Source organism: Hirundo rustica, chromosome 8 (genome assembly GCF_015227805.2).
Source record: "Hirundo rustica isolate bHirRus1 chromosome 8, bHirRus1.pri.v3, whole genome shotgun sequence".
Lineage (NCBI taxonomy): Eukaryota > Metazoa > Chordata > Aves > Passeriformes > Hirundinidae > Hirundo > Hirundo rustica.
The window spans coordinates 2,375,669-2,391,070 of NC_053457.1; the positions used below are offsets into that span (position 1 = coordinate 2,375,669).

A 15,402-nucleotide genomic window follows, 5' to 3' on the forward strand; every position below is an offset into this window, starting at 1 on the left:
GAAAGCCCAGCTGGGAAGGTGGGGCGTATTTGTGTGGCTATGTTACAGTCACTGCGGTGGCCGGGCAGCGATTTTGTTCCCATTTTTCCTCGCTGCTTGCAGAAGTCCCACTCCCGCCCAGAGCACGGGCAATGTTGCCATCTCCTGGTGGCAGCTGGTCATGAGGTGAGTGGCCCAGGCAGGGGCAGTGGGCTCCTCGCACCTCCCTGCAAACCCTTGTGGCTTCGTTCCCTTGCTGGGACTGAGGCAGGGGAGCAGGGCTAATCCCCAAGCAGGGCAGGAAGAGAAGTGGGATGCTGGAGGACAGCGATGCCCCACTTGCAGCTGCAGCTCTGTGCTCCGTTCCCCCCTCTCAAATTATCCCCCCAGTCCTGGTCTTTGCTGAAGGGGCATTGCTTTCTGCAGGGCACCCTTGGGGAAGGGAATGAACTGCTTGAGGTGGGCTTTGCCCACCAGCCACAGCTGTAGCCCTCGTCTCCCCTTGGAAGCTCTCACGTGAGCCCAAAACAAACCATCAATCAATCTCCAGCTTACTTCCAGCAGGGACTCCCAGAGCAACACCCTCCCGCTGGCACTCCCGCGGCAGTGGAGCCCACAGCAGCTCGGAGGGATGCTCACAGGGATCCCCCATCCCTGCAGATGCCAAACACAGCGGGAACGGGCGAGTGATGAACAGGAGAGGAGCGAGCAGATTGTTTCCTTTTTTTTTTTTTTTTTTTTTTTTTAATTAGACTAGGAAATATAATTTATTGCATAAAAATTAATTTGTTACAATAGGAATGCTAAACTTTATTTACAGTTCTTTAGTTTACAGAATAAACAGATGTGGGTTTAGAGGACGCCACCAGGCTCATCCCCTGGACATATAAATATGGAAACACATTTTGGAGCAAGAGATGGACACTGCCAGCACGACACGGACCACGGGGCTGCCTTTGCTGAAATGCCTGGCTGGAGAAACCCCAGGGCGTGGAGGCAGGCGTGGAGGGCTCCTGGGAGCTGACACCCACGGGCGATGGAGGCAAACCCTGCCTCCCACCCTGCCCTGCTCCTGCTGTGGGTCCCCTGGTCAGGAAAATGGGGAGAATCTCCCCAAACGTGCACTTCAGCCAAGCCAGGTGGCTGCTGCCTGCCCAAAGGGAGGGGAAGATGAACACAGACAGATGGGCATGGAGAGAGGCACCCATGGACAGGACGGAGGGATGGATGGACAGACGCACACCCCGGTGCAGTGATCCATCAACCAGAGAATGGGAGCGAGAGAGATTCCGAGGCGACCTGAATGAGCATCTCATCCCTCAGAGAACACCATGGAGCTGACAGAGGAGCCCTCAAAACCACAGGCAGCTGCATCGATCCATCGAGTCTTAATTGCTCTCCAAGTTTGCTTATCCTTCCTTAGCTCAGAGGGTCTCAGAAATGGTCAAACGCAGCCCAAAGGACGGATAAACCCCTTCCCACGTGACACGGGAGCTCACCCAGCAGCAGTTTCCCCTGCAGCACAAGGGGAAAAGATCCCTTCTCTCCCACAGCCTTGAAAATCCAGCAAGAAGTGAACCCCAGGGACCCCTGACCCAGCAGGGAGCAGCTCAGTGCTTTCCATCAGTGCCTCGGGAGCTGCCCAGAGGAATCCTATCATGTCCCAGCAATACTGAAAGCTCCTCCTGAGCTGCCCTGTGGAGGTGACGCTCTGCAGGCTCCCTGAGCGTGCTCCTGTGCCCAGCACTTTGTGGGATGACACAGCATTCCAGGACACTGACCCAGGGCTCTGCAGCCCAGAGCAGGACACTGCTCCTAATACTTCCACTGATGGGGAATCCACAGCCTGGCCGTGTGACCTAGTCTAATTCTGAGCTTACCACCCCCTTCCTATTTTATTTTTTTTAAACAGACATACTTCTAACGTACAGCACTCGGTGAGTAACTATTTCTACCTGCAGGCAACCTAAATTTTTTTACCTTCATCAAGACACCGTATCTGTGTGAGGAACCTCATTCCTGCCTACTACTTGATTACTTTCCCTTCACCCCACAGCTCCTCCATCGTTATAAAAAGCCTGTTCCAGGGAAAAACAGGAGCTGCAGTGAGGGATGGAAACCTGAGCACTGCTCACGATGCTGCCCCTCACGTGAAAATGCTCAGCCTGGTTCGCAGCTTGGGAATACCAGAGCATCCCTCCCTGAATCCATGCTGAAATACTGCATCAAAATCCAGGCAGGAGTGCACGGACCTGAAGCGGAGGCGGTTTGAAGCGGCCACACCCCAGCCCACCAGCCCCTGCTCTCTCCTGACCCCTCCACACCCCTCATCACCTCCCTCTGACCCTCAAGCCCAGGTTTGGGGTGCTCACTGCAAAACCCTGCTGCGTGTACAACAGCCGCCCCTTTCGCCTCGAGCCCAGAGGCCGGCGCAGGACTGAAATCTTTGGTTTGTACAGAAGTTATGTAAATGAAGGCGTAGTCATCCTAAAAAGCTCCCCCAAACCGTGACAGGGAAGAACTCATTAAAAATACCCATATCTGGATGCACTCGCCCCACCCTGAACCCTAAACACGGGGCAGCATCCCTCATCCCTCCTCGCAGGTGGAGTGGGACCCGTCATTCCCGCTACCAGGGAAAAGGGAGTTTGCAAGGACAAAAGCCTTGGGAAGGGCCTGAGCTGGCCCTGAACCAGAGGGACGGAGAGGCACTTCACCCTCCAGACTCCCTGGGGGTCCCAGGACATGTAAACACGCTTTGCTCAACTCGGATCACACACTTTTCCCTACAGAAGAGTGTCCATTGAAATCTCTCTCTCTGCCACCCCGACCACAGCGACGCTCTTGCTCTCACACACCGAAAAAAAAGATTTATAAATGTCTTTTTTTTCTTTTTTTTTTCTTTTTTTTTAAAAAGGACGCATCCAAAGATCTGGATAATAAGTTATTTGCGTTTCCTAAGAAACTTTTTTTTTTCCTTTTTTTCTTTCCTATTTGCCTCGTTAAGCTGCCTGAAGCCTTTGACAGAAGTTAAGCCTGGATTGTATTCGTCTCTCCAACACAGAAATGCTATTAAAGGAGGAGGAAGGGAACCCAAAAAAGAAGAAAGAAAAGGAAAGCCCCCATCCCGGCTGGAGAAGCCCTAATTTCTCCCCGTGCCACGAGGAGGAGGAGAAATGCCATGTAACACTTGAATTGCTTGTAAACGCTGAGGATGGGTCTCTAAGGCTGACAGTGATGCGGGAGAAGCGCCGGCCTCGGCCTCTCCCCTCTCAGGACGGATGTGCCCCCCTGCCATGGGGGAGGACCCTTCCTCGCCCGTTTCATCCTCCCGGCCCCCCAGGCGTGGGGAGCACCATCAGCAGTCCCCCTCCGTGGCCATGACCACCAGCATCTCGCTCTTGCCCATCTCCTCTAAGGCACTGGCCAGGGTGTTGAGATCGCCGTCGTCCTGGTGCTCGGCTTCCCACAAGTCCAGGAGCACCCCGGTGGGGCTGGCTTTGGTGGCAAAGTAGTTCAGATACCTGAAAGGGAGAAGCAGAAGAGGGTTGGGCTGCTGTGGTGCCCTTTGGAGAGAGGATGCTGGAGCAGCAAACCTGTTTGGAACATGTACTTCGGTGAGAATGCTGTAACACAAATGCCAAAGCCCTGGAGAGACCATCTGCAATTTTTAAACAGAGCTGGTATTCAAATGCAAAAGCAACGTAAGCTTTGCTTTGCTGAAATTACCCTCTCTCCCTCTGGTACGGGGGTGAAACCAGGTGGGAATGGCACAGCCATTGTCCCAGATAAATAAGGGCCATTCAAAGTGACAGGAGATGCAGGACTGGCAGATGGATGCCAGAATTGTTTGGGTTGGAAGGGACCTTCAAGATCATCTAGTTCCATGGGCAGGGACACCTTACATTATCCCAAGCTGCTCCAAGCCCCATCCAGCCTGTATTTGGACACTTCCAGGGATCCGGGGGCGGGGGGGTAGCCACGGCTTCTCTAGGCTAGGCTGTGCCAGGGCTTCACCAACCTCAGAGGAAGAATTCCTTCCCCATATCTCATCTAAACCTTTCCTCTTTTAGTTTAAAATCATATCCAAGGATAGAGATGGATTTAACTATGCAGAGCTATATCCCCATTTAGGGATGGACTCATCCAGCTGGACACAACCCCACTGGATGTCCACAGCTGACAGGGAGCACAGAGTGAAGCCTCCTTGCCGGGGGCACAGGGAGGGAAAGCAAAGCCTGGGAAGACCCACCGGTCCATGGAAAGCTTCTGGGCGAGAAGCCTCCAGTCGTTCCCCCTGGAGCTGGGCGCATCCAGGCTGTTGCAGATCTTCTGCCGGATGGAGAGGGGGATTTTGAAGGCATAGGGTCCCACCTGGGTGGTGGTGGTGGTGGCACCGCTGTGGTGGGAGCGGAGGGTGTCGGAGGAGCTGCCGTGCTGGAAGGGGAAGGACAGGGTGAGGCATTGCTGATGAGGCCTCACGTTTCAGCTTTCATATTTTCCAGATTCTGTACTGCATTAGTAGGTAACTCTGAACTTCATCATATAGAGTGTTAGCAAGTTCTCCTCACAGTTTAAAACAATCCTTTTCCAGCCCCAGAACCAAGGACACCGTTGCAGCTTCAGGCCCCAAAAGTATAAACAACAGCGAATTGAGGAGAGCGACCTGGGAGGATGGGACTCACGACCTGAAGCTGTAATTGGACAATTAACCCAAATATGCAAATGGACCAAAACTTATGAAAGTGTAAAAACTTGTGACCCGCTGTCCATCTTGGGTGTAGCCTCAGCCAGGCTCTTGTACTGCCCAAGGTATATCCTGTGGGAACTGACAGTGGACAAAGAGGAATTTCTTAGGCATCAGGCAGCTTGTGAGAAAGTAAGTCAGATAGGCTTTCCCAGGGATTGCTTTGGAGGAGCTGGGAGAAAACACTCCAAAGAATTTCTAATCTCACACCTGCTGTTCTAACCGACTTGTTTACTGAGAGGCGTTGGTCTGAAACGACCAATAATATTCATTGTACCGAAATTCTGTATAGACGAGCCTGTCTTTCAATAAACTTCTGCTATAACGCCCTCCAAAGAAACGGGAGTTCTACGAATCGTTATTTGAGCTGTCCCAAATGGTAACAGTAGTATCCTTTCAAGGCCCTTTTAATAAATCCCCACTTTATTCCTTCAACACTGCCTAGCCTCTGTTCTGGGTAGCCTCTCAAGGCATCACTGAAATGTCCCAGCGTGTTCCCTGCTGTCCTCACCTCACCCAGCGTGACGTGGAGCTGGAAGATCTGCCCTTCCCCTTCCACCTGCCGGACGCAGATCTTGCAGGTGAGCTCGGTGGAGGCCTGGCTGTACCTCTCCAGCGTGAAGGTGCAGTGCAGCGCTCGCTGGCTGCCGCTCCAGATGTGGTAGAAGGGGATTTCCTGTGGGCCACCGAAGCACGGGTTTAGCGAAGGCTGCGGCAGCTCCCGTGGGGATCCCGCCTCCTCCGGCCGCCCCATCGGGGGTGAGATGGGACAGCGGGACCTCACGGAGAGCATCCCACCAAGAATACCAGAAAACCGGTCCCCTTCCTCCTCCATCCTTTTGGGAGACACCCCAGGAGGCAGGCCCGGAACACCCACAGCCCTGCGGTGCCTGGCTGGAGACGGTGCTCCCGGTCTGGAAGCCCAGCTGCCCCCACGTCAGCCCCTCACCTGGTACTTGGCCAGCAGTTTGCTCCTCCACAGCGCGTGGGGGATGTCGTGGATGGAGAGGCGCAGGTTGTGGTAGCTGTCCTTGAAGGGCAGGGGCTTGGGCTCCTCCAGCAGGTACCCTCCCAGTGTCCTCTCCAGCTCCAGCACCTCCTGTGGGCAGCAGGACAGGTAGGGGGAGATGCAGGAGAAGGGCAGGGGCTGCTCCTCTGCCCACCTCCACACCCAAAGTCAGGATGGAGCGGGGAGAGGAGTTACCAAGAAGAGCCAGCAGCAGCCTCAAGCCCACGGAGAACAGCTTTTGCCACCCCAACAGAACTTGCCAGCTCATCTCATACACCTGCCCACCTAAAACTTGAATTTCCTAATGTGAGCATCCATGAATGCCTCCATACTCCCTGAAGAACACAAAGCTCCAACACAGGGGTCAGGCACTCTCCTGAAGGGTGCCACTCTATCTGCTTTTAACACCATCCCTTTATCACACCGGCAGCTTTTAGGAGGAAAAGACAAGCCAGGAGCCAGAGCCCTGCCTCGAGGCACCACATCAATCCCAACAGGATCCACTGGACAAGCCACAGGGAATCAAACAGCCACAGCACTAGTGGATCCAGGTAGCCAAAGCATCCAAACTCCAGCTTCCCATGATGCCCTGAATGTTATCTATGCCACAAAACCCTTCCATGGCAGGGAGAGGCATGGATCCATGCAGGACTAGCAGGATCTATAAAAAACCTGCCCATCAGCAGCCAAACCTCTCGTGCAATGCCTGCAGGAGGGGTCCCAGCAGAGGAGCTATGCAACACCCTCCTGTTCCCTTCGCAGAGGACAAGGAAGGACAGGCAAAGCAGTAAACACCTCATTATTTCACTGTGGTCACTTTGCAGGCAGTTGCATCAGGTTGTCTGCTCCCCAGGGCCAGGCCATCCTGAGAGGCACCAGGCAGCATCCTGCTGCCAGCACAGCTTTGGGAAGGGGATATTTACCTTCAGAGCATCTGGCGTGTCCTCCAAGCAGTAGACCTTGAGGCTGTACTCCAGGGAGGTGCAGACGGTGGGAGCAAAGATGGCCAGCTGGAGCCTCTTGATGGCTGACCTGGAGTAGGACTCCCCCACAAAGACGTAGGTGCCCAGCTGGTCCAGCAAAACATGGCAGGACTTGGCTTCCAGCTGGCAGTAGCAGGGAGTGTTGAGAGTCTCCTCATCCAGGGTCACAACCTCCTACAGAGACATCAAGACCGAGAGTCAGCCCGTCATCCAAGGGGCTGTGCCCCTGCGGTGTGGAAAGAAACTCAATTTCACAGACTCGTGGGATGGTTTGGGTTCAGGGGAACCTTAAAGATGACTTAGTCCAACCCCCTGCCACGGGCAAGGACACCCTCCACTAGCCCAGGCTGTTCCAAACCCCATCCAGCCTGGCCTGGAACACTCCCAGGGATCCATCTGGGCAACCTGTTGCTGTGGGAGCTCACTTGCTTTGGTCCAGCATCTCCCTTGCAGAGCCCAGACTGCTGTGTGCGGGCAATTTGGGAAGGAAGCAGCACACGCCTCCTTCACCCAGGCTTCAAAGATGGCATTGCTGGTGTCAGGGACTGAACTGACAGTGCCTGCAGGTGATGCTGGGCGTGTAAAACCTGCCAGAGTGGGTATCCGCTGCCTGTGGGGCCTGGGCTCCCCCCTTACCTCCCAGTTTCCCTGGTGGGACTGCGTTTTCAGCTGGTAGATCCAGTCGGAGGAGCTGACGTCGGCGCAGTGGGGAACGGTCAGGACGACAGGGCGGCACAGGAGCAGCCCCGTAGGGCCACAGGTCACCGCCGGGCTCAGCACTGTCTGCGTGCCCTCGGAGGGCAGCCTGGGGAGGGACAGCGACGAGGTTGGACAGGGAATTCCGCGGGGGCCAACGAGGAGTGGGTGGCCAGCGGGGTGACTTACAGGGCAGTGTCAGCCTTGTTGAGCACCAGGTACATCTCGTAGAACTTCCCCTGGGGGATGGCCCCGTGAGGCACCAGCAGGCTCACCCCTGGAATGGCACACACGGGTGTCAGTCACGGGCAGAGGGGGGAATGAGGGAGAAACCACCCTCCACCCCAGCCAGAGAGCACAGGGAGAGCAGGGAGTTAGGGCAACACAGAAGGGAACACCTCCAGATCACAGAAACGTGGAATGCTTTGGGTGGGAAGGGACCTCAGAGATCATCCAATTCCAGACCCCTTGCCTTGGGCAGGGACACCTTCCACTATGCCAGGATGCTCCAAGCCTGGTCCATCTTGGCCTTTAACACTCCTGGGGATGGGGCTGCCACAGCTTCTCTGGGATGGCCCGTGGCTGCACTGCTTGCAAGGATGAGCCAGGCCGACGCGTTTTCTTCACTAGGAAGGAAAATCCTAACCTTTGGGTTTTTTTGCAAGGTGCAGGCCTCTGGATCAATAGCAGGGAAAGACCAAGGCAAGCCCAAGAAGGCTGTAACCTCCGGCCTAAGACATGGGGCTTGGGAATGGCTTCCTGCCTTCCTTCCCTGAGCCAGCTTTGGGATAGCAAAGGGAGGCTCATGCAGGGACAAGAGGAACTCCTCAGCAGGAGTGGCTCAGCAGCCACTCAATCCCAGCCTTCGGCTTACCTGTGCCTGGCACGGTGAGCCTTCCCCCCAGGTAGCCAAAGGTGCCGCTGGCGCTGTAGCCGTGCTCCCGGGGCAGGCCGAGGAGGTGCTGGGAGCCCGGGCCTTTGCTCCGCGCGCTGGCGAAGTGGCCGTCCCTGGCGGCGTCCCCCGGGAAGGTGCCGGCGGCGGGGACCCCCCCCAGCAGGTCTGCGCCGTCGTGCGGCCCCGGCGAGGAGGAGGCGGTGGAGGAGTTGTACACCTTGATCTTGAGGCTGGGCAGGGGGTCCAGCAGGGGCGAGTTGGTCATAGGGATCTTGTCGGAGGAGTCCTGCAGGGCGTACATGGGGCCGCGGTACACGCCCGCGCTGGCCGTCAGGTCCGGCTGCATGGACGGGTGCAGCAGCTGAGGGTTGTCTGCGGGACCGGGAAACACGGCTGGGATGGAGACAGCGGTGGAAACAAGGGCACGGAAAAGTACCACTTGTGTGGAAGACATCCCAGAATGGTTCGGGGAGGATGGGACCTTCAAAAGCCTCTCATTCCAAACCCCTGCCATGGGGCACCTTCCAGTACACCAGGCTGCCCTGACTCCCACCATCAACGCCTGACCACTTACATGGAGAAATTCAGCCTTCAAAAATCAGTGTATTCCCTCGGGAAGATGGGACTGGGAACCCAGTGAGGATCCACCCTCTCCTGTGACTTTCTTTCTGCTTGACCCACGGCTGGTGAGGACCACCATGGCTCTTACCGTGCCGGGACGACTTGAAGTTGACAGGGTGGAACCCTCCGGTCAGAGCGGCCGAAGAGTCCGTGATGTCCGTGTCGAAATCCCGGCGCCTCCTCCGGTACACCACCACCCCCACGGCCATGAGGATGACGATAAAGACGAAAATGGCCACCACCAGCCCGGCGTACAGGGCCACATCGCCCGTGGCCTCCAGCACTGAGAGGGATTAAAGACACAGGGGTGAAAAAAAGGGCAGGAGAAAGGCACGTCAAGACCCACCATCGCTCCCCAGTCCCACCACTGACTCAGGCGTGGGCAGAAAGACGTGCCCTGGGCCTGCTGGAAAGGCTGGCAAGAGGATGGAAGGTGTTTTCTAAGAGCAGGAGATCAAGAGCAATGCCAGAGAATGAGATGGAGGTGAAGCCCTCAGACCACTGGAGAACACCTGGCCACAGCTCGTGCAAACTTCACCTGAGCACCAAGGGTCCCAGGAACATTAGGTTTCTGCAGCTCAGGTTCATGAAGCTGTGAGCAGCCCTCACATCCGAACAGAGACAACCCTGAGGAGCCCACAGGAGTTTTGGAGTGGGCCTTAGTTGTTCCATCTTCCCACCCTGTCCTTGGCCAGCTGCCAGGGAACCCCTACCATGGATTCAACAGAACAAAACCACGGGAACAAACAGAAAAAAAATGGCCATGAAATGAGCACTTACGGTGGCTTTTGGGCTCGTTTAGAATTCTTTTATCTGTTAGGAAAAACAAAGTTAGAAAAGAAAAAGGTGAAGGTGACGATGGGGATGAGATGAAACAGAAAGCGGGAGGTAAGCCAGCCCGGGGCAGGTTGTGGGAGATCAGCATCGCTCCCTGGGGCATTCCAAAAGCATGGTGACAAGGACATCCCCGTGCCCAGGCAGCAGAGGGGACAGTGGCGTCACACAGCAGCAGGTGGCAGCATTGGCTGCCTTCAGCATGCCTGCTCACAGGCAGCAGCACCATGACCATCATGTTGGGTTTATTTCCTCAGAAAACCACCTCCAGAACTCTCAGCAGTGACCCGGGGAAGGTGCCTCCACGGCGTGGCTGAGAAACCCCTCCTGTTGCCCTGTCTACCCACAACCGGCTTCATCCCAGCAGAGACCCCAAACCTGCGGGGGAGACGACAGGGGCCCCAATGCCTCTGCACATTTACATCCCCCAAAACCCCCAGTATCTCTTCCTCCAAGTAAGAAATAACTCTGGAAGGGGTGAATCTGCTTGAAAACACCTTTTTAACGACGCGGCTTAAAACTCAGGTGGCAGTGGCTGCTCCATCAGCTCGGAGGCACGGCCGACAAAGCACGGCCAAATGCCGGAGCGCCGCAGCCCGCGGCATCTCCCGCGGCAGGTCCCCGCGCCCGAGGCCGCCCTCCGGGTACTCACTGTGCAGGCAGAGGCCGTCGGTGCAGTTTTTGGAGTCCAGCAGCACCCCGCTGCAGTCCTTGCCGCCGTTGCGGGGCGCGGGGGCGGCGCACTCGCGGCTGCGCCAGTGGGTGCACTCGGTGCTGCACGCTGACCACTTGCTCCACTCCGTCCACGCGCCGTCCACTGCGGGCACCGGACACGGCGGCGTCAGTAAAACCTTCCCGCTTTGGGGAGGGCTATCCCAGCACTGCTTAAGGACCAGCTTGTTCCAGCGCCCTGCCATGGGCAGCACACCTTCCACTGTCCCGGGATGCTCCAGGCCCCGTTCAGCCTGGCCTGGGACACTTCCAGGCAGCCACAGCTTCTCTGGGCACCCTGTGCCAGGGCCTCCCTGCTTTCACAGGGAAGAATTTCTTCCCAATATCCCATCTAATCCTGCCCTCTGTCTGCGGGAAGCCATTCTCCATTGTGCAGTCACTTCAGGCCCTTGTAAACAATCTCTCTGCATGTTTCTCGTAGGCTCCCTTGTACTGGAAGACTGCAATTAGGTCACCTCAGAGCCTCCTCTTGTCCAGGCTGAACAATCCCAACAATCCCAACCACAGCCGGGGATACAGGCAGCATAGGCACGGCAGTTTCTGGACCCTCCTTACCTGGGCAGAGGGTGGTGCAGGTGATTTTCTGGAAGGGCTGTCCGTCGCAGAAGGAGCCGCCGTTCAGGGGCGCGGGGTTGGTGCAGGTCCGGGTGCGCTTCTGCCAGCCCCGGCCGCAGCGGTTATTGCACGGAGACCACTCGGACCAGGTGGACCAGCCACCATTCACTGCAGAGGAGATGGGCACAGTTAACTCTGGAGCCCAATCCATCAGCTAAGCCTCGAGTTCTTACACCTTCTGTGACCCCGTTACAGCCCAGCCTTGTGAACAGCAAACCACACAACTCCCTCTTCTGCCACCACCCCATACCCGAGATGCTCAAGACTGCTTTGGTCTCTTTTCCACTTGGCAAATATTTTTGTGCCTGGCCCTGAGGAGAGCTTTGATTTCACGGCAAAGTTCAGCCAAATACAGCTTTCCAGCTGCTTTGAGAGGCAGAGCAATCCATCCGGATCCAACCTCCACCCACCCTCCTACCCAGCCGAGAATGCTCGGCAGTACCTCCATCCTCACCCCTCAAGCCTCTCCACTGGAGGCCATTAGAGGCTCCTGCTCTGCAGATATTGGATATCACCTAATGGAATGCGCTCAGTTCACTCCCACCACTCTCAGGAAGTGCCCATGTTCCCCCTGGCTTGGGGACACGGCCAGCCAAAGGTCCCCTCCCCGGGAGGGCCGGTACCGTAGACGATGACGGCGGCCGTGGTGCTCCGGCGCTTGGCCACGATGTTCTTGGCCATGCAGGTGTAATTAGCAGTGTCCAGCAGCCGGGCCTGCTTGATGATGAGGTTGTGATCGATGGTGATCAGGAAGTTGGTGTCCTGGGTGGGATCGATGACATCCTCGTTCCTCAGCCATTCCACCTGGCAGGAAAGGAAGGGGTGGGGATTAAACCAGCACAAGACCAATGATGTCCTCAGCACTTTAACCACTGACTGGACAACCTCGCCTCTGACTGGATTTATTTCTCCTCCAAAACTGGGTCAAGCCAGGCCTGACTGGGGCACCTTACTGGTGTTTTGGCCAAGGATGAAACGCTGTGGCTCCCTCCGACACACAGCTCCCAGAGGCTGACGGAGCTGTGGGCAAGGAAAGCTCCACTACCGTGGCAGGAAAACCCGTCCTGAAAACTGATTTTCCCAGCCCTGAGCTCCCGCTGGTGACCGCTCCCATCCAGACAACTCACTGGGTGCCTCCTTGTCAGATCTCCCCTCGGAGGCACCTCAGGAAGCGTGGGAGAAGTGCGCTGAGTGGGTGCTGCCCAAAATAAACCATTCTGCTGAATGAGAGCTGCCAGGAGATGGGATGGGATGGGGTGGGGTGGGATACCCCACCGTGCATTCCTTCAGGAGCGGCTCACCTCGGCCTGTGGGACCCCCTCGGGCGGGCGGCACTGCAGCAGCACCTCGTGCTCCAGCGGGACCTCCTTGCCCAGTGGCTCCTGATCAAAGTTCTTCCGTAGGTCTGGGAGGGGAAGGAAAAGCCAGGAGTTACCAGCCTGCAGCAGGAGCAGGGCAGCCTCCAAAACTTTGGTGAGCACCTCAGCACTAAGCACCCTTGAGTCAGGAATTCCCTCTGGCACAGCCAGCCAGGGCAAAACGTGCCCTGGGAGGAAGGAGCTGAAGAGCCATCTTTTCCAGGATGGATTTGGGGCAGCACATGGTGCTCAAGGATGTTACATTTCCTCTTTCATGTGCTTGCAAGCTTATACCCCATCCTGTCTTTTCCTTTGGGGGTAAACCTCAGCTTATCCACTGCTTCATCCTTCCCAGCAGAGCTCCTCGGGGTGTGGGGGACACAGCTCTAGAGGCTGGGAAGGAGCAGGAGCATCACTAGATGGTGCTCTGCTACAATTCCCAGACCTCTCCACGAGGCTCCCAAAACCCTCTGCTCCAAAAAACACCACGGAAGCCTTCAAGGCCAGGCTCGAGGGGGTTTGAAGCAAGCTGGTCTAGAGGAGGGTGTCACTCCCCATGGCATGGGGTTGGAATGAGGTGACTTTTAAGATCCTTTCCAACCCAAAACTTCCTGTGACTCTGAGTCTGTGATTTTCCCAGAGTAAACCCTTCAGCAGCGTAGCTGGATCCATCAGCCCTCTCCGTTTTGGATAACATGCTGCTTTATTACCGCTCTGATAACAAAATCCGTCTGGGACCCGGGAAGCCCGGCTGTCCTCCTGCAGCTCCGCCATCCCGTTCGCTAATGGAGCCAATTCGGGCATGCCCATCCCTGCTGGCGGGCCTTTGATCGGGCTGGCAGCCCCAGACTGCAGCCCAGGGCGGTGACTGTGGCAGCAGGGGCCCGCAGGACGCGGAGCCGCCGGTTCAGCTGCCGGGTTATCGCGGATAACAAACCCCGGGCAGCGCCGGGCACGCTGCTGGCCGCCGCGGCCTTAACCCCGGCACGCGGGGACGGCGACGCTCAGAAGCAAAGCTACAGCTGGGGTGGGTGGGTGAGTGGGGAGGGAAAAGCGAGCTCATCCAGCAGGGATGGGCCGTCCCCAGCCGATGAGAAAGGGCAGGCGGCGTTCGGGACGGGCCGGGCCGGCACTCACAGGCGATGCGGACGTAGGCCCGGCGGCTCTTGGTGGTGCCCGCCGAGCTCCAGGCCACGCACTGGCACCAGTAATCCTCCAGGCCGAAGAGCTCCTCCACCTGCTGCCGGGACACCTCGATCTGCGCCTCCCGCACCAGCAGCCCTGCAAGGGGACACAGGCACGCCGTCAGACGGGCGGGAGCGGCCGGGGCCGGGGAAACCGAGGCAGCGCCCAGGAGGAGCGGTGCCCGTGCGAAGCTGGGGCACTGGAGCCCCAGGCGCTGCGGGTTTCAGACTTTCCGTGCTGACGAGCACTGACCCACAAGAAAACACTGCATTTGACCTAAAACCCTAGAAAAAAAATCCGAAATTGAATAATAAAGCTAAGATTATTGCTATATAGTTTAAATAAAAGCCTATAATATCGCATAGACGGAAACTTAAAATTTAAAGTTATAACAACATATATAACATATACCATATACAACATACTATATACTATACATTATATACTATGTATATAATATGTAATGTATAAAACAATTTAAAAATTTAAGCAAAAGCTAATCCTTCTTTTTCAACTTCTTCATAGATCTAAGTAGCATTTTTTATAATTAAATAGTAAAGTCCACATTACAAACCACAAATAGTTAGCTATTAAATTGAAAGTGAAAATAATTTAAATATCATTTCTTAATTAAGCAGTTTACCCTTAAAAAAGCCTTATAGAAAAAAGACAGGGGCCATTTTTACTTTATTAGCTAGAAGTACTGTAAAACTCAAAGTTTGTAAAACTGTAATATAAATAAAAATTAATAAACGTCTAAGTCCTGACAAAAAAATACTATCTCACACATTTAATCCCGGCTCTAGCAAAAAACAAAACAAACCACAACGCTGGGGGACAGAGAGTTGGAGGCTTCTCATCTGGGGTTGGCACCTGGCAAATCAGGGAGGCTGTTCCCTCTGAAGGATGGTTTGGGGATGAAGCCAGAGCAATGGATCACGTGGAAGTGCCTCCTTCCCCCTGCCCCGGCTGTCTGAGCAGGACCAGAATCTCTTCACCGTCCCTCAAGGCATCGCCCTCCTTCACCAGCTCTCTCCCACACCACCAACATCCCTGTCCGGACCCCCTTCCACCCACCAGGGGCTGAAGGACGCTTCCCCCAGGTTGTGGGGAGAAACCACCCCTGTCCGTGCCACCTGAATACAAGTACAACAAGATAAATAAAATCCTAAAGCAATCAGCCTGGCCGTGGCAGGGGAGCAATGACAAAGGTGACACCACCACAACCAGGACATGGTCCCTGGACTGCAGGAGCATCAATGAGCACCACCAAGGGCAGGAGGGACTCAGGGCTTACTTTTCCTTATTTTAAGCAATAGCTGCCCATTTCTTCTTTTCAGTTGCTATTTTAAAAGGCCTCAATTTCACAGTGATCGAGAGCCCTACGCTCCCCAGCTGTAATTTTGTTGCAGCACACTCCCAGTGCTGCTAGAGGCAATTACTGTCTCCCTGCCACCTTCCTGCAGAAGAGCTGACAAGGAAATACAATTTATTTTGTCACTATTCAGGGGAAGGTGAAAAAAAAAAAAAAATATCCACAACAAGAAAATCCCAAAAGCAAAGGTATTTGGGACAAGCAGTTTTGGGAAACTTTGGGATTTTAAAGGGATCCAGGCTGTAGATATGGCTCCCATCCATCTTGTTTGTCTGGGAAGCTCTGGAGGGATGAGCACCCTGGAGAGGCGGGAGGCATGCTGCAGATGCCCTGCCTCTGTCCCCACTGAAAGCAGTGACTACCCAAAACTGGA

At 55.6% G+C, this 15,402-nt stretch overlaps 1 protein-coding gene across 3 annotated transcripts in view; it reads right to left on the reverse strand.

The window, feature by feature from the left end:
* Positions 1-740: 740 nt before the first annotated feature.
* The window catches only part of UNC5B (unc-5 netrin receptor B), a 53,778-nt gene continuing 39,116 nt past the window's right edge, over positions 741-15,402 (reverse strand). For 2 of the 3 annotated variants that reach the window (XM_040071645.1, XM_040071644.2), the window contains exons 3-17: positions 13,607-13,750; positions 12,413-12,516; positions 11,735-11,915; positions 11,052-11,219; positions 10,417-10,581; positions 9,711-9,743; positions 9,019-9,213; positions 8,289-8,681; positions 7,604-7,691; positions 7,355-7,523; positions 6,659-6,892; positions 5,676-5,825; positions 5,238-5,402; positions 4,232-4,416; positions 741-3,503 (exon numbers count right to left, since the gene is read on the reverse strand). In XM_040071645.1, coding sequence (XP_039927579.1) covers positions 3,338-3,503; positions 4,232-4,416; positions 5,238-5,402; positions 5,676-5,825; positions 6,659-6,892; positions 7,355-7,523; positions 7,604-7,691; positions 8,289-8,681; positions 9,019-9,213; positions 9,711-9,743; positions 10,417-10,581; positions 11,052-11,219; positions 11,735-11,915; positions 12,413-12,516; positions 13,607-13,750 — 2,540 coding nt within the window. In that variant the 3' untranslated portion in view covers positions 741-3,337. The remainder of the gene's footprint in view (positions 3,504-4,231; positions 4,417-5,237; positions 5,403-5,675; positions 5,826-6,658; positions 6,893-7,354; positions 7,524-7,603; positions 7,692-8,288; positions 8,682-9,018; positions 9,214-9,710; positions 9,744-10,416; positions 10,582-11,051; positions 11,220-11,734; positions 11,916-12,412; positions 12,517-13,606; positions 13,751-15,402) is intronic. The other variant, XM_040071646.2, reaches the window with a different exon arrangement.